This window comes from Salvia hispanica, chromosome 2 (genome assembly GCF_029641045.1).
Source record: "Salvia hispanica isolate PSC_SH4W2 chromosome 2, Shi_PSC_v1, whole genome shotgun sequence".
NCBI classification, from domain to species: domain Eukaryota; kingdom Viridiplantae; phylum Streptophyta; class Magnoliopsida; order Lamiales; family Lamiaceae; genus Salvia; species Salvia hispanica.
This window is the reverse complement of record NC_142693.1, coordinates 1777442-1796797: the sequence shown is the minus strand read 5'-3', so window position 1 is coordinate 1796797 and position 19356 is coordinate 1777442. Positions and strand designations below refer to the sequence as shown.

At 35.7% G+C, this 19356-nt stretch overlaps 3 protein-coding genes across 9 annotated transcripts; all 3 read left to right on the top strand.

The window, feature by feature from the left end:
* Nucleotides 1-1259: 1259 nt before the first annotated feature.
* On the top strand, nt 1260-7084 carry LOC125200936 (disease resistance protein RGA2-like). Of its 5 annotated transcripts, XM_048098781.2 has the most exons (8): nt 1260-4519; nt 4600-4681; nt 4792-4823; nt 5396-5500; nt 5990-6102; nt 6383-6472; nt 6629-6758; nt 6848-7084. In XM_048098781.2, the coding sequence occupies exons 1-2, from the start codon at nt 1356-1358 to the stop codon at nt 4604-4606; spliced, it is 3171 nt and encodes a 1056-aa protein (XP_047954738.1). In that variant the 5' UTR covers nt 1260-1355; the 3' UTR covers nt 4607-4681; nt 4792-4823; nt 5396-5500; nt 5990-6102; nt 6383-6472; nt 6629-6758; nt 6848-7084. The 5 variants fall into 5 exon arrangements, with proteins under 5 accessions (XP_047954738.1, XP_047954735.1, XP_047954733.1 ...); XM_048098778.2 differs by having other exon boundaries at nt 1261-4681; nt 5423-5500; XM_048098776.2 differs by having other exon boundaries at nt 1261-4681.
* A 1480-nt stretch (nt 7085-8564) lies between these two features.
* On the top strand, nt 8565-16477 carry LOC148931366 (putative disease resistance protein RGA3). Of its 3 annotated transcripts, XM_089065923.1 has the most exons (10): nt 8565-11941; nt 12282-12880; nt 12986-13039; nt 13192-13240; nt 13474-13558; nt 13636-13715; nt 14531-14621; nt 14773-15024; nt 15947-16043; nt 16197-16477. In XM_089065923.1, exons 1-2 carry the CDS (start codon nt 9226-9228, stop codon nt 12302-12304), a joined length of 2739 nt encoding a protein of 912 aa, XP_088922049.1. In that variant the 5' UTR covers nt 8565-9225; the 3' UTR covers nt 12305-12880; nt 12986-13039; nt 13192-13240; nt 13474-13558; nt 13636-13715; nt 14531-14621; nt 14773-15024; nt 15947-16043; nt 16197-16477. The 3 variants fall into 3 exon arrangements, with proteins under 3 accessions (XP_088922049.1, XP_088922048.1, XP_088922050.1); XM_089065922.1 differs by lacking the exon at nt 13192-13240; XM_089065924.1 differs by lacking the exons at nt 12282-12880; nt 12986-13039; nt 13192-13240; ... (4 more) ...; nt 15947-16043; nt 16197-16477 and having other exon boundaries at nt 8565-11367; nt 11450-11600.
* LOC125209928 (disease resistance protein RGA2-like) lies at nt 8675-9220 on the top strand. Its single transcript, XM_089063959.1, has one exon. The coding sequence runs from the start codon at nt 8675-8677 to the stop codon at nt 9218-9220; it is 546 nt and encodes a 181-aa protein (XP_088920085.1).
* Nucleotides 16478-19356: the final 2879 nt, after the last annotated feature.

Sequence of the window (19356 nt, the reverse complement as noted above, 5' to 3'; positions counted from 1 at the left end):
AATGAAGACATAGATCCGAGTATGAAGATTATTATCTAATAAAAATAAAATGCATTTTTAAATAGACTCTCACATCTGTAAAAAAATGTAGTGCAAATTATTATAGATACGCATAAATTAGTATACTCCATCTGTCCCATTAAAGATGAAACGTTTTTCTTTTTTGTTTGTCTCAATAAAAATGAAACATTTCCTAAAATGGAAACAACTCTATCTCTACTTTTTCATCTCTCTTACTTTACTCTTTCTTCATCAACTCACAAAACACTACATAAAATCCCGTGCCGATTCTCAAATATTTCATTTTAAGTGGGACGGAGGGAGTACTACTGTATATGCATAAGTCAGGAAATTCGAATTATCATGGTTATGGAGACACATTAAAATTCATTATTGATCCTCTTAAAAAAATTTAGTTTCACAATCTAAGGCTAAATCGAGGATTCGAATCATCATAAGGTAAATGGAGAAGTAGTCCTTATGCTTAAACTATCCATAAATCTTGCACGTAAAATACAAAATCTAACCGTTAATTCAAACTATGGTTTATAAGAGATTATTGACTCAAGCCTTGAATCATTTTATAGTAGATGACTAAACGTTTTAAATTTAAGTACTACTCCCTCCGTCCCGGCTAAGATGACACATTGCTTAGCCGACACGGGATTTTAGGAGTTATTGGTTAAAGTGTTTAATTGAAGAGAGAGAAGGTGAATGTAAGTATTATAGTAGAGAGATGAAGAATGATGGATATTTTAATAGGAGTGAGAAAAAGTAGTTGAGTGTATTAATTGGAGAGAGAAAGTTACCAAAAAAAGAAATGTGTCATCTTAGTTGGGACAAACTAAAAAGGAAAACGTGTCATCTTAAGCGGGACGGAGGGAGTATATCTAATATATTGTATATATTCCTATAGGTGGCCAATCATAATCAAAATCTTGACTTTTTATTTGTTTGGATTTTCCTTGCGTAAGAGATTTCATTCATAGATTTTAACGAGAAGTTATATGTATACAAGGATTAAGTTTCAATCGATTACGAAAAAGAAAATACTTAACACACTTTACAACATAATCAAACGGTTACATTGATAGATAATGTTTAAACAGTGGTGGTACTTTGTAAGCATTCTCTTTACTTCACATTCATTGGATTCTAACATTGTCAAGGACAATTGACAGTGAATGATAGATGAGACTCATAATGAATGTTAGGTGAGAGTCATATTGAATGAGTTTGGTTTGGGATTGCATATCATCCACATTTCATATTACCCAAAACTTTTACAACCATTCTTCATCTTCCAACATAAACTCTCAAGCATTTTGTCTCTCTAGATCTATCTCTACGAAACCATGGAAGCCGTTGCTACAGCAGCCGTTGAAGTTGTTGTCCAAAACCTGATCAACTTTCTCAAGGAAGAGTACTCTCTGCTTCGAGGTCTCGACAAAGATTCTGAACAGCTGCAGGAGACTTTGAAGATGATTCAAGCCTACTTGAGTGATGCTGAGAAGAAATCCACCACTGAAGCTGTGAAGATGTGGTTGAGGAAACTTGAAGCTGTGGCATTCGATGCTTATTATGTCTTGGATGAACTCAACTATCATTTTCTCTACAAAAAGGCGAGGAAAATGGAAGCACCCAATCCCAAGCCGAAGTACAAGGTACTATCATGCTTGTCATCCTGTTGTAGTGGTAGTCGCATCTCACGTCACTCTAAAATGGCTCATACCATTAAACAAATTAATGCGGATTTTGAGTGTGTGAACAAAAAGGCAACAGATCTTGGCCTTCAATTCATTCTTGCGAATGCACCTCCTGCTGTTGTAGATACTTCCCGTGAGACTGATTCGGTGAGTCTTGATCCAATCTTTATTGGAAGAGATGATGATGTGCCTAAACTAGTTCACATGCTCATCCAAACACACCCCGAGAAAGAGAACCGGATGTTCTCCATCGTTGCTCTTGTGGGAATGGGGGGTATGGGGAAAACTACGTTGACTAAAAAAGTGTTTAACCATGAAAATGTGAAGGCTCAATTCGGATCACTTCTCTGGGTTCACGTTTCTCAAATCTTTAATCCCATCATTCTTTTCAAAAAAATTCTTTTAGCATTGAAGTCACTTGGTGGTGATGAAGGTCAGAGTAGGGAAGCTATCCTTTCAGCATTGCCTTCAGACGGTGGTGATGAAGGTCAGTGTAGGGAAGCTATCATGAGAAAGCTTAAAGATGCTTTCAAGGAGAAAACATATCTTCTTGTTCTTGATGATGTATGGAATGAAGATGTTGCAATGTGGGAAGAGTTTTTAAATTCCTTGTCAGGAATTACTTCAACTTTGGGAAATGGCATTATCATCACTACCAGAAGTCTAAATGTTGCTTCTATTGTTAAACCACTTAAATACACTTTAAGAGGCTTATCAGATGAGGATTGTTGGACCATAATCAAAGAAAAAGCCTTTGATGTAAATGAAGAAGTTCCACCACAATTTGAGATTATTGGAAAAAGGATTGCAGAAGCATGTCAAGGTTTGCCCTTAGCTGCCAATGTTGTTGGTGGTGTGCTTCGACGATGTAAGTCCGAAGAAGATTGGCGTTTAATCAGTGTAAATTGTCTTTCAGTTGCTGAAGGTGCTGAAAGAATTAAAGATATACTGAAATTGAGTTATAATTATTTGCCTTCACCATCTCTGAAGAAATGTTTTGCATACTGTTCAATTTTTCCTAAAGGTGACATGATTATTAAGCATCAGTTAATTGAGCAGTGGATGGCCGAAGGATTTCTTCAACCAGATGAAAGAAATGAGATGGAAGATGTGGGAAATAAGTTTTTCAATGTTCTTCTACACAACTCTTTGCTTCATGTTGCATGGCGAGATGATTATGGAAATGTGAAAGGTTGCATGATGCACGATCTTGTGCATGATCTTGCATCTTTTGCTCTATCTAACAATGCAGAAGGCAGCACCCCCACCAGATACATGTTTCTCAAAAAAGAATCAAGTCTTATTTCGAAAGAAGTGGCCAAGCACTTGCGTACATTAATCTTGAAAAGGGGAACTTCTGGTATCACGTTCTCAGAGTTCCAATGTCTGCATAGTCTAACTCTCGATGATGATAATATTAAAGAGTTGCCCAATTCAATTAGGGAGTTGATACATTTGAGATATCTTGATATTTTAAATACATCCGCTGAAGGCTTCCCGGAGTGGATTGGTGAACTTAGTCACTTGCAAACATTAAGAATTCCACGTCTCACGCGACAGAAACTGCCAAACACTTTCAAGTACTTGGTTAACTTAAAGCATCTTTATATCAATGATCAAGTTGAGTTGCCCGCAGAAATTGGGAGATTAACTAGTCTCCAAACACTACCTTACTTCAAAGTGGGAGAAGAGAAGGGCTCTCGTATTGAAGAACTCAGAAATTTGAAAAATCTCAAAGGAGAATTAACTATTACAAATCTTGAGAGGGTGCGTGACAAGGAAGAGGCTCTGAAAGCCAATATTTTGCAGAAGCAACACTTATCTGAATTGCAGTTTGAATGGGGAAGGTATTCTTCGGGTGAAAGAAATGATGAGAGTGTGTTGGAAGGTCTCAGACCTCATGCTAATCTGAAGAAGTTGAAGATTCTAGGATACAAAGGCAAAAAATTTCCAACATGGTTACGGAATGATCCTCAAGGCTCTTGCTCACCATTTCAAAACATTATTGAGATAGATCTCCATTGGTGCTTAGAATGTGAGGAAATAACATTAGACCACTTCCCAAGTTTAAGGTCGCTCTATATATGGGGATTAGAGAGTTTGGAATGCTTTTCAAAGAGTTTTTTCTATAACCATCGCAATCTCTCATACTTGAACATTATAGATTGTGATATGTTGAGAGCATTACCAGATGGACTGGACACCCTGAATTCTCTGCATACCTTGGCCATAGAAAGGTGTAGAAATCTGAAGTCGATGGGGAATCCAAGCTGCGTAGAAGGAGAAAATCAAGGAACCCTCCGTTGGCTGAGCATTACAGATTGTGGAGAACTGAGGGAATTGCCACGTCAAATGCTAGAGTTGTGGGCCCCTACAATTGAGCATCTTGAATTGGAGGGATTAAGGAGCCTAACGAATCTACCAATGCTAATTGATTGTCTCGCTAAATCATCTCATCTCTGGTATTTACATTTCACGGGTGTTCCTAAAATGATGTCTGCTGGAAGTGTTGAGAGTTGGGATTTAGGTAGCTTGCAGACTTTAAATATAGATGTGAGTGTGGAGTGGTCAGAAGAGAATAGTGTTGGCATTAATGAGACTGTGAATGGCATATTGGAAGGCTGTTGCAACTCACTTGGGAGATTAACATTAAGAGGGGTGGAAAATTGGAAGTGGTTGCCTCAATCAATTGAATGTCTCACTTCTCTTTCTTGGTTAGAGTTGGAGAATATAGGGATAGAAGAATTTCCGCAATGGTTTGGAAACCTCTCAACTCTAATGGTGCTAGTTTTAAATGGCTGCACAAAGTTGAGGTGCCTGCCCTCTTCTGTGGATGCATTGAAGCTCCTTAATGCATTAAAAGAGTTAGAAATTAAAAATTGTCTGGAACTAGGTATTGATCCGGAGTGGTGCAACCATCCCAATCTCAAAATCACGGTTGATGGCAACGTCGTCTCATCTGAACATCATAGCGAGTAAGTACGATATTTAATACTAGTATTGTGTTGATAAAAAGATGGCTCTGCATTCGCAAAGTTGAAACTCCTCTCATCACTCTGACACTTGACAACACTTTCTTGTGCAGCCAAGACAATTAATGCTGGGCTGCAAAAAGAGGTAGATCATACCGGTCAAGTATTTTGGGTGAATTACTGATTTGTTTACCATTTGTTTCATGGTCAGTTTGTCAAATTTTGTATTTTGGATGAATGACTGATTTGTTTACCATTTTTTTCATGATCAGATGAAAACTAATTGAAATTGATGTTTTGTATTTATTTTGCTCATTCAGTTTGTCAAATTCTGTATTTGGTGTTCGATTCAGAATGCTTTCATCACACAATTTGCAGATTCCTGCTTGTTTTGCATAAAATATCTTCAATTCCGTTCTGTAGAATATGCACTGTTTCGTACATGATTTTCCAAGGACTCTATTTGGTTTTGCTATTGATTCATTGCATTGCTCGTCTTTCTCCCATTGAATGAATAAACTTTCTAATTTTAGTGGAAACTGGATATATATTTGGTTGAAGACATGATCAATATGAATGTTGATTCAGAATAGTTGTTTTTGCACTTGTTTTATTCATCTTACCCTTTTGTTTGTTTAACCCTTTCACTTCTTGTTTTCTAATTAATTCACGCTGATCCAAAATGATCTTGTTTTGTCGCTTCGCTCTTTTTGCAAGTTGATGATATATGGTTGTCTTGAGAAGGGAAAAGATGGAAAAACTTTGAGTTGAGTGGTGATTTGGAGAAGAAGATGATTGCCTTGCAAAGATGGCATTTGTGAGGTATGTTAGAAGTAAATGAAATGGACATACAAATTCTGTATTATTATATTCTTTCAAATGAAATACTATTAGTATAGGATATCATTGAACAGGACCATACGTATATTTTGATGGTATACAATTTTGATCATGTTTTATGAGAGGCAACACCATCTCCAAGTAGGTTAGGGTAGAGGTGGAAGTAGTCGAAGACGATGAATCCTTGCATTCGGATTTTCTTTATATTTCTGCACTTTTTTATTAAATCCTTCATGTCCCTTTATATCACTTTGCTTTCTGGGAATGAGGGAAAGAGAGCAAAAGGATTGGCGTATAACTGATTTTCTTTATATTTTAATTATCACCCAACCATTTGATCTTATTCAATTATTTTGCAATGGACTAAAGTTTTGTAAAACATACTAATAACAAACATCATATTCTCTAAGAATGACCTTACATTTGTTTTGCATTTAAAATTAATTCTGACTATTATTATTCTTATTTTAGAAACAAGATTTGCTATTTGTGCTCGAAGTGCGATAACAAGCAGCAAAACGACGTGGTTTCTCTGTATTGGATGCTCCTCTTACCGACAGCAGCAATTCCGTTTACAGACAAAAGTAACTATGTCGTTTCTCTGTTCTTCTACAATGCTTATTTTGTGTTAGTATCATTAGCCCTTTTGTTGTACATAAATTGGATACATCATACATGATTGTTTAAAAGCCTAAGTATGTGTGTATTTTCCATAAATTTTTGTGGTTAATGTATTTTCGTTGAAATCATATTAATTTATGATCTATTTTGGTTTTTTCCTGTAAATTGTGAAAATAGGCCTCAAGTTTGCTAAAAGTTTATTTGTGTAGCATTTTTTTGATGATATATTGTCGTCTGAATCAGATTGCCTTGAGAAGGGAAAAGATGGATACATTTTTAGTTGAGTAGTGAGTTGGAGAAGAAGATTGTTGCCTTGCATACATGATTTGTGAGGTATATATGTTTTTGGTCAGTGTTTCAAAAAAATGCAAATTCTCTATTATATCCTATCAAATGAAAGACTGTTACTATAGGAGATCATTGTTTAGGGTTATGCATTAAGCATGCATATATTTTGATGGATTAATCATTTTTGAGTTTGTTTTGAAGGTCGCTCGAACGGGCAGGGGCGGCTCTGGTATGGGAGTAGGACCAAAGCACCTCCGTGGATACTCGTTTTGACCATCAGTACCGTCTTACAATCAGCGTTGATGGCTATTGCGTTGCAATCTCGTCGCAAGTAAGTTGAATTTTCATATTCTGTTGAGGAAATTGAAGCAATGGATTGCTCTCTATTTGGTTTGACACCTGCAAGACTTTGTTTTGCAGCCTGAAATGCAAGGCTTGAGTCATTACTGCAAAAAAGGTGCAAGCTTGGGAGCTGCCAAAAACTGAGTTTCTTCTTGTTTGCTTCTTAGATGGATGCATATATTTCTTATCTTATCATTATTTGGGCATGTTTGGTTAATTGATTTGCTTGCCATGAATTGATATGTTAAGTCATGATTGTTTTGGATTTCTATAAACCACTTTTGAATACCCAATGATCTAGTTATCTTTTGGTCATAGCCACTAGCTAGATGCTTCAAATTCAAATTATAAATATAGGAGAGGGATTTCCTAAGGAAATCTCCTAGTTTATTGTGTTAAAATGGGCAAAATTGAATCATAATCTTTCTACTAGACGAAAGCCCAATATAATTCTTATTAGGCGTAATGGACTATAACTTAAAATTAATTTACTTTGGGCCAAGCCCAAAATAAGTTGAGTAATTCGTGACAGCTGTTTCTTAGATTTCATGTCAATATCTTTTATAATTTGCAATCTTTACCGAATTCCAAGTATTGTATGTTGAATATTTTAGTTTCTATATTTTGAACAAGAGTAGAACTTTCCCTCAAGTATGGCAATATTAATGAACCAGTTTCTATTGGTTCTTATTAATTAGTAAAATATTAAGGAAGTTTTATGGGTGACTATTCAAGTAAGTTATACTCTCAGAATATGTTTGGTTGGCAAGACTAAATCTCATGATTAAATATGTATCATGTTTGGTTCATAAGATTGACTCCCACAATTTAATCTTAGATGAATAGTTTCATGATTATTAGTCATAGCCTCCCCTTCCAACTAAAATAATCCCATAACTTAATCTTAGATGGATAGTCTCATGATTATTAGTCATGGCAACCGAACGCCACCTTAGAAGACTGTGCAATTGTTAATGCAATGTAAAATTTGGAATTCTAGTTACCGATTCGTTTGGCATTTTTATTTACTCTCTTCATCACTCAATCATTGTCCACTTTGATTTTAAATATAGAAAGTAGAGTGGAAAAAAGTGATTAAATATTTTAATAAGGAGAGAAGAGAGGGGGATTTAGTTCTAAATATAGAAAATGAACATCTTGAATAAAACAAACTAAAAAAGAATTGTGAATATTTTGAATGAGACGGAGAGAGTAGTAAATGATATTACTCCTTTCATTTATAAAATATGTCACTCTTTAGTTTGGTATTTAGTTTGGTATGAATTTTGGAGAATGTAAAGAAAATGTGAATATAATAAGTTGGTGGAATATTCTATTTGAAAAATTAATTAATCTTATAATAAAATAACTGTGAAAATATCTTTTTAAAAAAAATATTAATTACGGGCTGATCAATTTTTTTTTTCAATTGTTTGTAGACTCAATGGGCTAGATAGTTGAAAAAAGTCCACTAAACGTAACCAATTCGGGCCAAGCCCAATATTAGTCAAAATGGTCCATAATTCTAATTGGGCCCAAGGAACACAGCATAAATTGGATCTACTTTGGATCGATCATGCCCATGATGAGAATTAGAATATTCCATATTAATTAATGATTGGTCACATTCTAAGTCAATCACACTGCACAGCTTGTATTCCAAACTAATAATGCACAATGAATTAATTAAACTTAGTGGAAGACAATAGTTGGACTTTTTTACAATTGCAGCACTTTTTTATTATATCTTTCATTAATTTTATTTCAATTTGCTTCGTGGGAATGAGAGAAAGAGTTCAAAGAGAGAATATTATTAGCATACAGTCCAAAAGTTTACAGACATTCTTCATCTTGGAAGATAAACTTGCAATCATTTTCTCTCTTTAGATCTCTCTCTGTGAAACCATGGAAGCGGTTGCTACAGCTGGCGTTGAAGTTGTTGTGCAAAACCTGATCAACTTTCTCAAGGAAGAGTACTCTCTGCTTCGAGGTTTCGAGGAAGATGCTGGAAAGCTGCAGGAGACTTTGGAGATGGTTCAAGCCTACTTGAGTGGTGCTGAGAAGAAATCCACCACACAAGCTGTCAAGATCTGGTTGAGGCGGCTTGAAGATGTGGCTTTCCATGCTGATAATACCTTGGATGAACTCAACTATCATTTTCTCTACAAAAAAGTGAGGCAAATGGACGCACCCCTTCCCAAGCTGAAGAATAAGGTACTATCATGCTTGTCATCCTGTAGTAGTAGTCGTATTTCACGTCGCTCTAAAATGGCTCATACCATCAAACAAATCAATATGGATTTTGAGTGTGTGAACAAAAAGGCAACAGATCTTGGCCTTCAATTCATTCTTGCGAACGCACCTCCTACTGTTGTAGATACTTCCCCTGAGACTGATTCGTTGAGTGTTGATCCAATCTTCATTGGAAGAGATGTGATGTGCCTAAACTAGTTGACATGCTAATCCAAACATACCCCGAGGAAGAGAAACGGATGTTCTCCATCGTTGCTCTTGTGGGAATGGGGGGTATGGGAAAAACTACGTTGACTAAAAAAGTCTTCCATCATGAAAGGGTGAAGGCTCGATTTGGATCACTTCTTTGGGTTCATGTTTCTCAAACCTTTGATCCCATCATTCTTTTCAAAAGAATCCTTTCTTCATTGACTTCACATGGTGGTGATGAATGTCAGAGTAAGGAAGCTATCCTGAGAAAGCTTCAAGAAGCTCTGAAGGCTAAAACATATCTTCTTGTTCTTGATGATGTATGGAATGAAGATGGTACAAAGTGGGACGACTTTCTAAATTCCATGTCCGGAGTAACTTCCACTATGGGAAATGGCATTATCATCACTACTAGGAATCAAGAGGTTGCTTCAATTGTGCGACCACTTGAATTCACTTTAAGTGGCTTATCAGATGATGATTGTTGGTCCATAATCAAATCAAAAGCTTTTGATAGAAATGAAGAAGTTCCACCACAATTTGAGATTACTGGAAAAAAGATTGCAGAAGCATGTCGAGGTTTGCCCTTAGCTGCCAATGTAATTGGTGGTGTGCTTCGACGGTATAAGTCCGAAGAAGAGTGGCTCTTAATCAGTGTAAATTGTCTTTCAGATGCCGAAGGTGCTGAAAAAATAAAAAAAATACTGAAATTGAGCTTTGATTATTTGCCTTCACCATCTGTCAAGAAGTGCTTTGCATACTGTTCAATTTTCCCTAAAGGTCGCCATATTGAGAAACAAGAAGTAATTGAGCAGTGGATGGCTGAAGGTTTTCTTCCACGAGATGAAAGAAACGAGATGGAAGATGTGGGAAATAAGTTTTTCAATGTTCTTCTACACAACTCTTTGTTACAAGTTGCACGACGAGATGTATATGGGAATGTGGAAAGTTGTGTGATGCACGATCTTGTGCATGATCTTGCATCTTCTGTTTTATCTTATAATAATGCAAATGGCAGCACCCTAGTTCGATACAAGTTTGTCGAAGAAGAATCAAGTCCTATTTCAAAAGAGGTGGCCAAGCAATTGCGTACATTAATCTTGAAAAGTGGAACTTCTGATATCTTGTTCTCAGACTTCCAATGTCTGCATAATCTAACTCTCGATGATGATAATATTACAGAGTTGCCCAATGCAATTAGGGAGTTGATACATTTGAGATATCTTGATCTTTCAAATACATCTATTAAAGACATTCCGGAGTGGATTGGTGAACTCAGTCACATGCAAACGTTGAAATTATCACGTGTGTCGTCTTCGCAGAAACTGGCAAACACGTTGAAGAACTTGGTTAACTTAAGGCATCTGTATATCAAAGATGTAGATTTTCCTGCGGAGATTGGGAGATTAACTAGACTCCAAGCACTACCTTACTTCGAAGTGGGCGAAGAGAAGGGCTATCATATTGAAGAACTCGGAAACTTGAAAAATCTCAAAGGAGGATTAGCTATTAAAAATCTTGAGAGGGTGCGTGACAAGGTAGAGGCTCTGAAAGCCAATATATTGCAGAAGCAACACTTATCTGAATTGCGTTTTGTATGGGACTATCATAGTCTGGGTGAAAGAAATGATGAGAGTGTGTTGGAAGGTCTCAGACCTCATGCAAATCTGAAGAATTTGACCATTTATGGATACAGAGGAAAAAGATTTCCAACATGGTTACAGGGTGAACCTCAAGGCTCTTGCTCACCATTTCATAACTTGATTCGGATAAAACTGGTGAGGTGTATAGAATGTGAGGAAATAACATTGGACCACTTGCCAAATTTAAGGTGGCTCTCTATATGGGAATTAAAGAGTTTGAAATGTTTGTCAAAGAAGTTTTTCTATAACCATCGCAATCTCTCATACTTGGAGATTGTAAAATGTGATATGTTGGAAGCATTACCAGCTGGATTGGACACCCTCAATTCTCTGGAGAGGTTGAGTATAGAAAGGTGTAGAAATCTGAAGTCGATGGGGAATCCAAGCTGCGGTGAAGGAGAAAATCAAAGAACCCTCCGTCGGCTAAGAATTGTAGAGTGCGGAGAACTGAGGGAGGTGCCATGTCAAATGCTAGAGTCGTGGGCCCCTACAATTGAGGAACTAATATTGCAGGTATTAAAGAGCCTAATGAATCTACCAATGCTAATTGACTGCCTCGCTAAATCATCTCATCTCACAAAGTTGACAATCACAGGCGTTCCTGAATTGAACTATGTTGGTAGTGTTGAGAGTTGGGATTTAGGTTGCTTGAAGACTTTAATGATAGATGTGAGTGTGGAGTGGTCAAGGGAGAATAGTGTTGGCATTAATGACACTGTGAATGGCATATTGGAAGGGTGCTGCAACACTCTTGAGAGGTTAACATTAAGAGGGGTGGAAAATTGGGAGTGGCTGCCTCAATCAATTCAACGTCTCACTTCCCTTTCTCGCTTAGAGTTAGAAAATATAGGGATAGAAGAATTGCCTCAATGGTTTGGAAACCTCTCAGCTCTAAAGATGTTAGATCTATATGGCTGCACAAAGTTGAGGTGCCTGCCCTCTGTGGATTCAATGAAGCCCCTCACTAAATTACAAGATATAGAAATTGAAAATTGTCCGGAACTAAGTATTGATCCAGAGTGGCGCAACCATCCCAATCTCAAAATAAAAGAAAGTTCGTGGATGGCTTATTCCAATCTCATAGCAAGTGAGTATGCTTTTTCATATTGTGTTCATGAAAGATGGCTTATTCCAATCTCAGCATTGCTTGTCTTTTTCCCATTGAATATATGGCCTCTAATATTTGTGCAAAATGGATATATATATATTTGGTTGAAGACATGATCAAAATGGATACTGACCAGGATACAGAGACAGAGCTAGTAGTAATACGTTGTTTTTGCACTTGTTTTATTTTAGGACAATTGACAGTGAATGATAGTGTTAGGTGAGAGTCATATTGAATGAGTTTGGTTTGAGATTGCATGTTATCCTAAAGTTTTACAAGCATTCTTCATCTTCACTCTAAACCATTTCTCTCTCTCTAGATGTAGACCATCTGGTCCGTTGATGCAGCAGCCGTCGAGTTTCTTGTCCAAAAGCTGATTAACGTTCTGACTGAAGAGTTCGCCATACTTCAAGGTCTCGAGGAAGATGCCGGAAAGCTGCAGGAGACTTTGGAGATGATTCAAGCCTACTTGAGTGGTGCTGATGAAATCCATCACTGATGCTGTCAAGATATGGCTGAAGGAGCTTGAAGCTTTGGCTTTCTATGGTTATTATGTCTTGGATGATTTCAACTATCATTTTCTCCGCAAAAAAGTGAAGAAAATACATGCACCCAGTCCCAAGCCTAAGGATAAGGTACTATCATGCTTGCCATCCTGTAGTGGAAGTCGCATGTCACGTTGCTCTAAAATGGCTCATGCCATCAAACAAATCAATGTAAAATTTGAGTCTGAACAAAGAGGCAACACAAGTATGAATGTGGAGTGGTCAGAAGAGGCGAGTGTTGGCATTAATGAGACTGTGAATGGCATATTGGAAGGCTGTTGCAACTCACTTCATGAGTTAAGATTATGTTGATGGCAACCATCCCAATCTCAATATCAAGGTTGATGGCAACCTCATCTGAATCTCATAGCATGTAAGTAGTATGATAGTCAATATTGTGTTGATAAAAAGATGACTCTTTATTCCAAAGTTGAAACTCCTCTCATCACTCGACACTTGACAACGCATTCTTGTGCAGCCAAGACGAGTGCATACCTTGTGGATCACTACTGCAAAAAGTGTGTAGACAGAGGTAGATCATAAGAGTCTAAGTATTTTGAATGAATGTATGATTTGTTTACCATTTTTATCATGATCAGATGTAAACTAAGTGAAACTGGTGTGTTGTAAGTATTTAGTTTGCTCGCTCAATTTGTCTGATTCTGTATTTGGTGTTCGATTCAGAATGCTTTTGTGATGGATTTAAGATGTTTGATCATGCTATCAATTCGAGGTAAAATGTCACATTGTTTGTGTGTTTGTTGGTGATGAAGCAGCTTCAAATGAAGGATAGTCATGATCTTTTCATGGTGACATAAAAATAGATTCACTTTTTTGATAATATATTGTTTAACCATTTCACTTCTCATGTGCCTAAAAATTGATTCTCTTTTTTGATGATATATTTGTTAACGTTTTCACTTCTCATGTGCCTAAACATAGATTCTTCTTCTGCCCTTTTCTCAGAGTGATGTGGCTTGAAAACTTGTGTGTTTGGTCAATTTTGTATCAGTTGGAATCAGCAGAGAGATTGCTAGCTATGACTGGAAAGGTAAAAAAAAAAATTCCTGTTCTTGTTTTGTCTTTTCACTCTGTGTGAAAGTGATGATATATGATTGTCTGTATCAGATTGCATTGAAAAGGGAAAAGATGAGTAAACTTTGAGTTGAGTGGTGATTTGGAGAAGAAAGGGCTGCCTTGCAAAGATGGTAACATGGAGGAAACATGCTTCCCTTCACATACTATTCGTCTCAAAGCTGCTGCCCTTATACGTTGTTTATGCACTTGTTTTATTCATGTCACTCTTTTGTTTAACCATTTTGCTTCTTCTTCTGCTCTTTTCTCAGAGTGATGTGGCTAGTGAACAGCAGCAATTCCGTTTATTTAGTGTAACTATGTCGTTTCTCTGTTCATCTACGTTGCTTATTTTGTGTTAGTATCATTAGCTCTTTTGTTGGACCTAAATTGGATACATGATACATGATTGTTTAAAAGCCCAAGTATGTGTGTATTTTCCATAAATTTTTGTGGTTAATGTATTTTCGTTGAAATCATATTAATTTGTGAAATATGCCTCAAGTTTGCTAAAAGTTGAGTTGTGTAGCATTTTTTTTGGTGATCAGATGAGACTGAGTGACATTGGTGTTCTGTATTTTGTGTTAACAGTTGCATTTGTGTTATTTGTTGTTCGATTCAGAATGCTTTTGTGATGAATTTAAGCTCTTTGACGACACTATTGCTTCAGGTTGAAACATCACAACATCACACAGTTTCTATGTTTGTTGATAATGAAGAATCTTCAGAAGCTCCTCATCATCATCATCTAACATAGAAACTGTGATGAAAGTCATGATCTTTTCTTGGTGATAGTCTCTTCATTTTTTTTGATATATTGCTTATTCTTTTAAATAGCTTGTGGTTAGGTTGATGCCAAGTTCTTTTAGAGATGAATTATCTATGAAACTATTTAACTCTTTCGTTTCTCTGTTTATGAAAGTTGATGATATATTGTTGTCTGAATCAGATTGCCTTGAGAAGGGAAAAGATGGATAGACTTTCAGTTGAGTAGTGAGTTGGAGAAGAAGATTGTTGCCTTGCATTACATGATTTGTGAGGTATGTTTTTGGTCAGTGTTTGAAAAAATGCAAATTCTCTATTATATCCTTTCAAATGAAAGACTATTAGTATAGGTTATCATTGATTAGTGTTATGCATTAAGCATACATATATTTTGATATTTTAATCATTTTTGAGTTTGTTTTGAAGGTCGCTTGAACGGGCAGGGGCGGCTCTGGTATGGGAGTTGACCCAAAGCACCTCCATGGATACTCGTTTCGACCATCAGCACCGTCTCACAATCATCGTTGATGTCTATTGCGTTTCAATCTCGTACCAAGTTGTATTTTCATATTCTGTTGAGGAAATTGAAGCAATGGATTGCTCTCTATTTGGTTTGACACCTGCAAGACTTTGTTTTGCAGCCTGAAATGCAAGCCTTGAGTCATTACTGCAAAAAAGGTGCAAGCTTGGAAGCTGCCAAAAACTGAGTTTCTTCTTGTTTGCTTCTTAGATGGATGCATATATTGCTATCTTATCATTATTTGGGCATGTTTGGTTAAATGATTTGCTTGGCATGATATGTCAAGTCATGACAGTTTTAGATTTCTATTAACCACATTTGAATACCCAATGATCTAGTTATCTTTTGGTCATAACCACCAGCTAGATGCTTCAAATTCAATTATAATTATATGAAACTCACATATAGGAGAGGGATTTCCTAAGTAATCATCCTAGACTATATTGGGTAAAATGGGCAAAATTGCAGCATAATCCTTCTAGTAGACCAAAGCCCAACATAATTCTTATTTGGCATAATGGATCATAACTTACAATTGATTTGCTTTGGGCCAAGCCCAAAATAAGTTGAGTTGTTCATGCCAGCTGGTTCTTAGATTTCATGTCAATATTTTTTACGATTTCAAATATAATTTGCAATCTTTACCGAATTACAAGTATAGTATGTTGGAAATTTTACTTTCTACATTTTGGATATGAATAGAACTTTCTGCAATTGCTTATGCTGTATAAAATCTGGGATTCTAATTACTGGATTTGTTTGGTACTTACGATAAGAATTATGTTGTTGTACATGTATATTTGTGTCATGGTCTTTTCGTGATGACAGTTTTTTCTTTTTTGATGATATAATACTTAATTTTTAAAATAGCTTTTGCTTAGGTTAAAAAGCCAAGTTTTGTTTCAGACATGATTTGCCGAGGGATGTATTTGGCTTTGCTATTGATTCATTGGATATGTATAGTCTCTAATTTTTGTGAAAATGGACATTTCTCATGTGGCTAAATATGGCTTGTGAACATTTCTTGTTTTGTCGTTTCGCTGTTTATGCATCATGATGATATATGGTTGTCTGAATCAGATTGCCTTGAGATGGGAAAAGATGAGTGAACTTTGAGTTGAGTGGTTATTTGGAGAAGAAGATGGTTGCCTTGCCTTGCAAACATGGCATGTGTTAGGTATGTTATTATTGTCCAGTGTTTAGAAATTGAAATGGACCTTCAAATTCTCTAATACTACTATATCCTTATTAGTATAAGGATATCAATGAATAGAGTTATGCATATACCATATGCTTTGATGGATTAAACAATTCTGGGCTTGTTTTGAAGGTCACTCGAACGGGCAAGGCGTACAGGAGTCGACTCGAAGTACCTCCGTGGATACTAGTGTGATTCTGGGGCTTCCTCTGTTTTTCAACATCACAGATTTCATTGTCATCTTCAATTTGAAGAAGAAAGAAGTTTGATCTTGTAGCTTGGAGATTCACTCATCGTGTTCATTTTGATTTTGTAGTTTATGTGAAAAAATTGAATGAATGAAAAATTGAAAATAGTTTATAACATAAACATATAAAAACAGCTCTGATCTATTAATGCTCATGGCGCTGAGAATTAACACAAATTATTGTCTTATTACATTACAAGAATCAATCTTGACCATCCATTATATCAAGATCGAAAGTACCAAATCGATCAATCACGAGCCACAAGAACAACCTGCTTTCCCACATTCCGACCATAAAAGATTCCAACCAAAGCAGCTGGTGCAGCCTCAAGTCCTTCAACAATGTCTTCAACATATGCCAATTTGCCTTGTTTAATCTGAGGCAATCCTTGCATTCATATTTTCTTTATGATCATATATATTAAGTTGCATGTAGCGTCTTGATCCTCGACGTCATATTGCGAAATCATCCCACAGGGAGCCATGCGGCCGTGCGGTCTCATGTTTGGGAGCACTGCGTAGAGCGTCCAACGTTCTCGGATTATATGTCGATCCGGAAAGTACCTAGTTATTATGATCAGAGTAAATTAACAAAGAGATAGAAAAAGTGACATTAGAGAGGATTTTGAGGTTTATGACATTAGAGAGGAAAAATATTTCTATAATAAATATTGCTATTTTGATAGAACGGACAAAATGATAAAAATGGTGTATTCTTATGGGAAGCAAGATATTGCTTTTAAGGAATATTAGGATGAAAAAGTTCCTAAATAGTGTTAATTAATTTAATACAATTGCTAGAGCTGACAACAAAAAAAAGGGTAAATTAGGAGCCCAAATTCATGGGATAACTATTTCGATTGGCCCGACTAAAAATCTTACTGGCCCATAATATATACGGCCCATTGGCTAGCAGCCTAGCAAAGGTGTTAGGACTTAGGACAGATCTATTTTCAGTTTTGACTATTCCCTTCCTTATTACTCCCTCCGTCCCACTTTAGCACTCCCGATTTATCATTTTTGGGTGTCCCACTTTAGGATTTCCGATTGAAATATTTTATAAATGGTATTAGGTCCCACATTCCATTAACATTTTCCCACTCACATTTTATTATAAAACTAATATAAAAAAGTAAGACCCGCATTCCACTATTTTTTTTCACCAACTTTCCTTTACATTTTTTAAAACCCGTGCCGAACTCAACCGGGACTCCTAAAGTGGGACGGAGGGAGTAATTCTTTGTATAATAAAAATTAATAAATTGTTGTCACTTTGTAGTTACCATTTTATGATTTCATTCAAAGCAGGTTCTTCTTTGTAGTTGAATGCATCATCAAACCTAATTAGAATTTGCATTTCAATAAATCCCAATATATATTTCCTACCCATATAAATATAAATATGACATACTCCACATGTATACTCCTATTAAAATAATTTTGCCTCAACTCAATCTGGTGCAGCGCCGTTCACTACTTTTATTTTTTTCCATTCCAAGGAAGAAGTCATCGTGTAAATCTTTGTGATAGATAACAAAATTAATTTGCCTATTTTATATGATTGTTTAGATTTTTGGAAATTGTGCTACAATAAATAACAACAATTTGATTTACTGAGTTTGTAACTTGTACTGTGAGATTAACTTCGTCAAACATCAACTGGCTAACTGCATTAATTTATTTGATAATTTATCTATTTGGGCCAACGAATCTCAGTTTATATAGACTATAAAATATTTGAATTCGGATCAAAATTCTTATTTTATGTCCCAATTGACCAGGACCTAGCATGTGCATGTGGACCCGTTTCTTATATTAATGTACTTACTAATTTAATTATATGAGTTATGGTTTCAAAAAATCTCGTTAAATGTAAAGTATTTTTTTATATATATATGTGCAAGCTGTAATAGTACGAATTTACTAGTTAATGTTATATTCAATTTGGTGAAATACATAGCTGTTGATTTAAATTTAGAATGCAACGTCAACGTGCTATACATTAAGGTAACTTTATTGTATCAAATCTATACATTTCTAATTTTGATTTTCCCTTCCTTAACTCAATTAATACAGCTTTCTTAAATCTTATACTCCATCCGTCCCGCTTAAGATGATACGTTTTCCTTTTTAGTTTAATTTGTCCCAACTAAGATGACACATTTCCTTTTTTGGTAACTTTCTCTCACCAATTAATACACTCAACCACTTTTTCTCACTCCTATTAAAATATCCATCTTTCTTTATCTCTCTACTTTAATACTTACACCCATCTTCTCTCTCTCCAATTAAACACTTTAATCAATAACTCCTAAAATCCCGTGCCGGCTAAGTAATGTGTTATCTTAGCCGGGACGGAGGGAGTATCCAAAAGAAATATCTCTACTAGGGGTAGATGAAGTATCATATTATACGTATAAATCAATATACTAATATATTTTGGTACATAAAAGTTATTAACTACTCCCTCCGTCCCACAAAAGATGTCACACTTGTGGGACGTCACAGGATTTTAGGAGGTTTTGTTTGTGTGTTAAACGGAGAGAGAAAATATAATTTTTATATTCATGTGATAGTGAACTTTTTCTAAAAAGGGAAATGTGACATCTTTTGTGGGACAAACTGAAAAGGAAAGTGTGATATCTTTTGTGGGCCAAAGGGAGTATTACTATACTAAAATCTTCTAAGACGATATCATATATAAATTGATATTATTCTGTATTTTTCTGTTCTTAGGTCAATTATGAAGTGATTGAGAATAATTAAGGATATTGATGAATACTTAGCACCTCTTTTTACTAACGCCAATTTTTTTTTAATGGATTATGAACAAAGTTTTAAAGATCTCTATCACAGTGGACTCAAATTCAAATTGAATATCAAACCCGTGCTATACACAATCTATTTTATTTTTTTTCTTACTAATTTCAAACTGTTAATTAAAAAAAATAAGTTTAGAAATAAAATAATACAAGCACTAATGTTGATTAGAATATTGTTGCATATATGTTACAAAGAAAGTGGTCATACTTAAACAACATATAA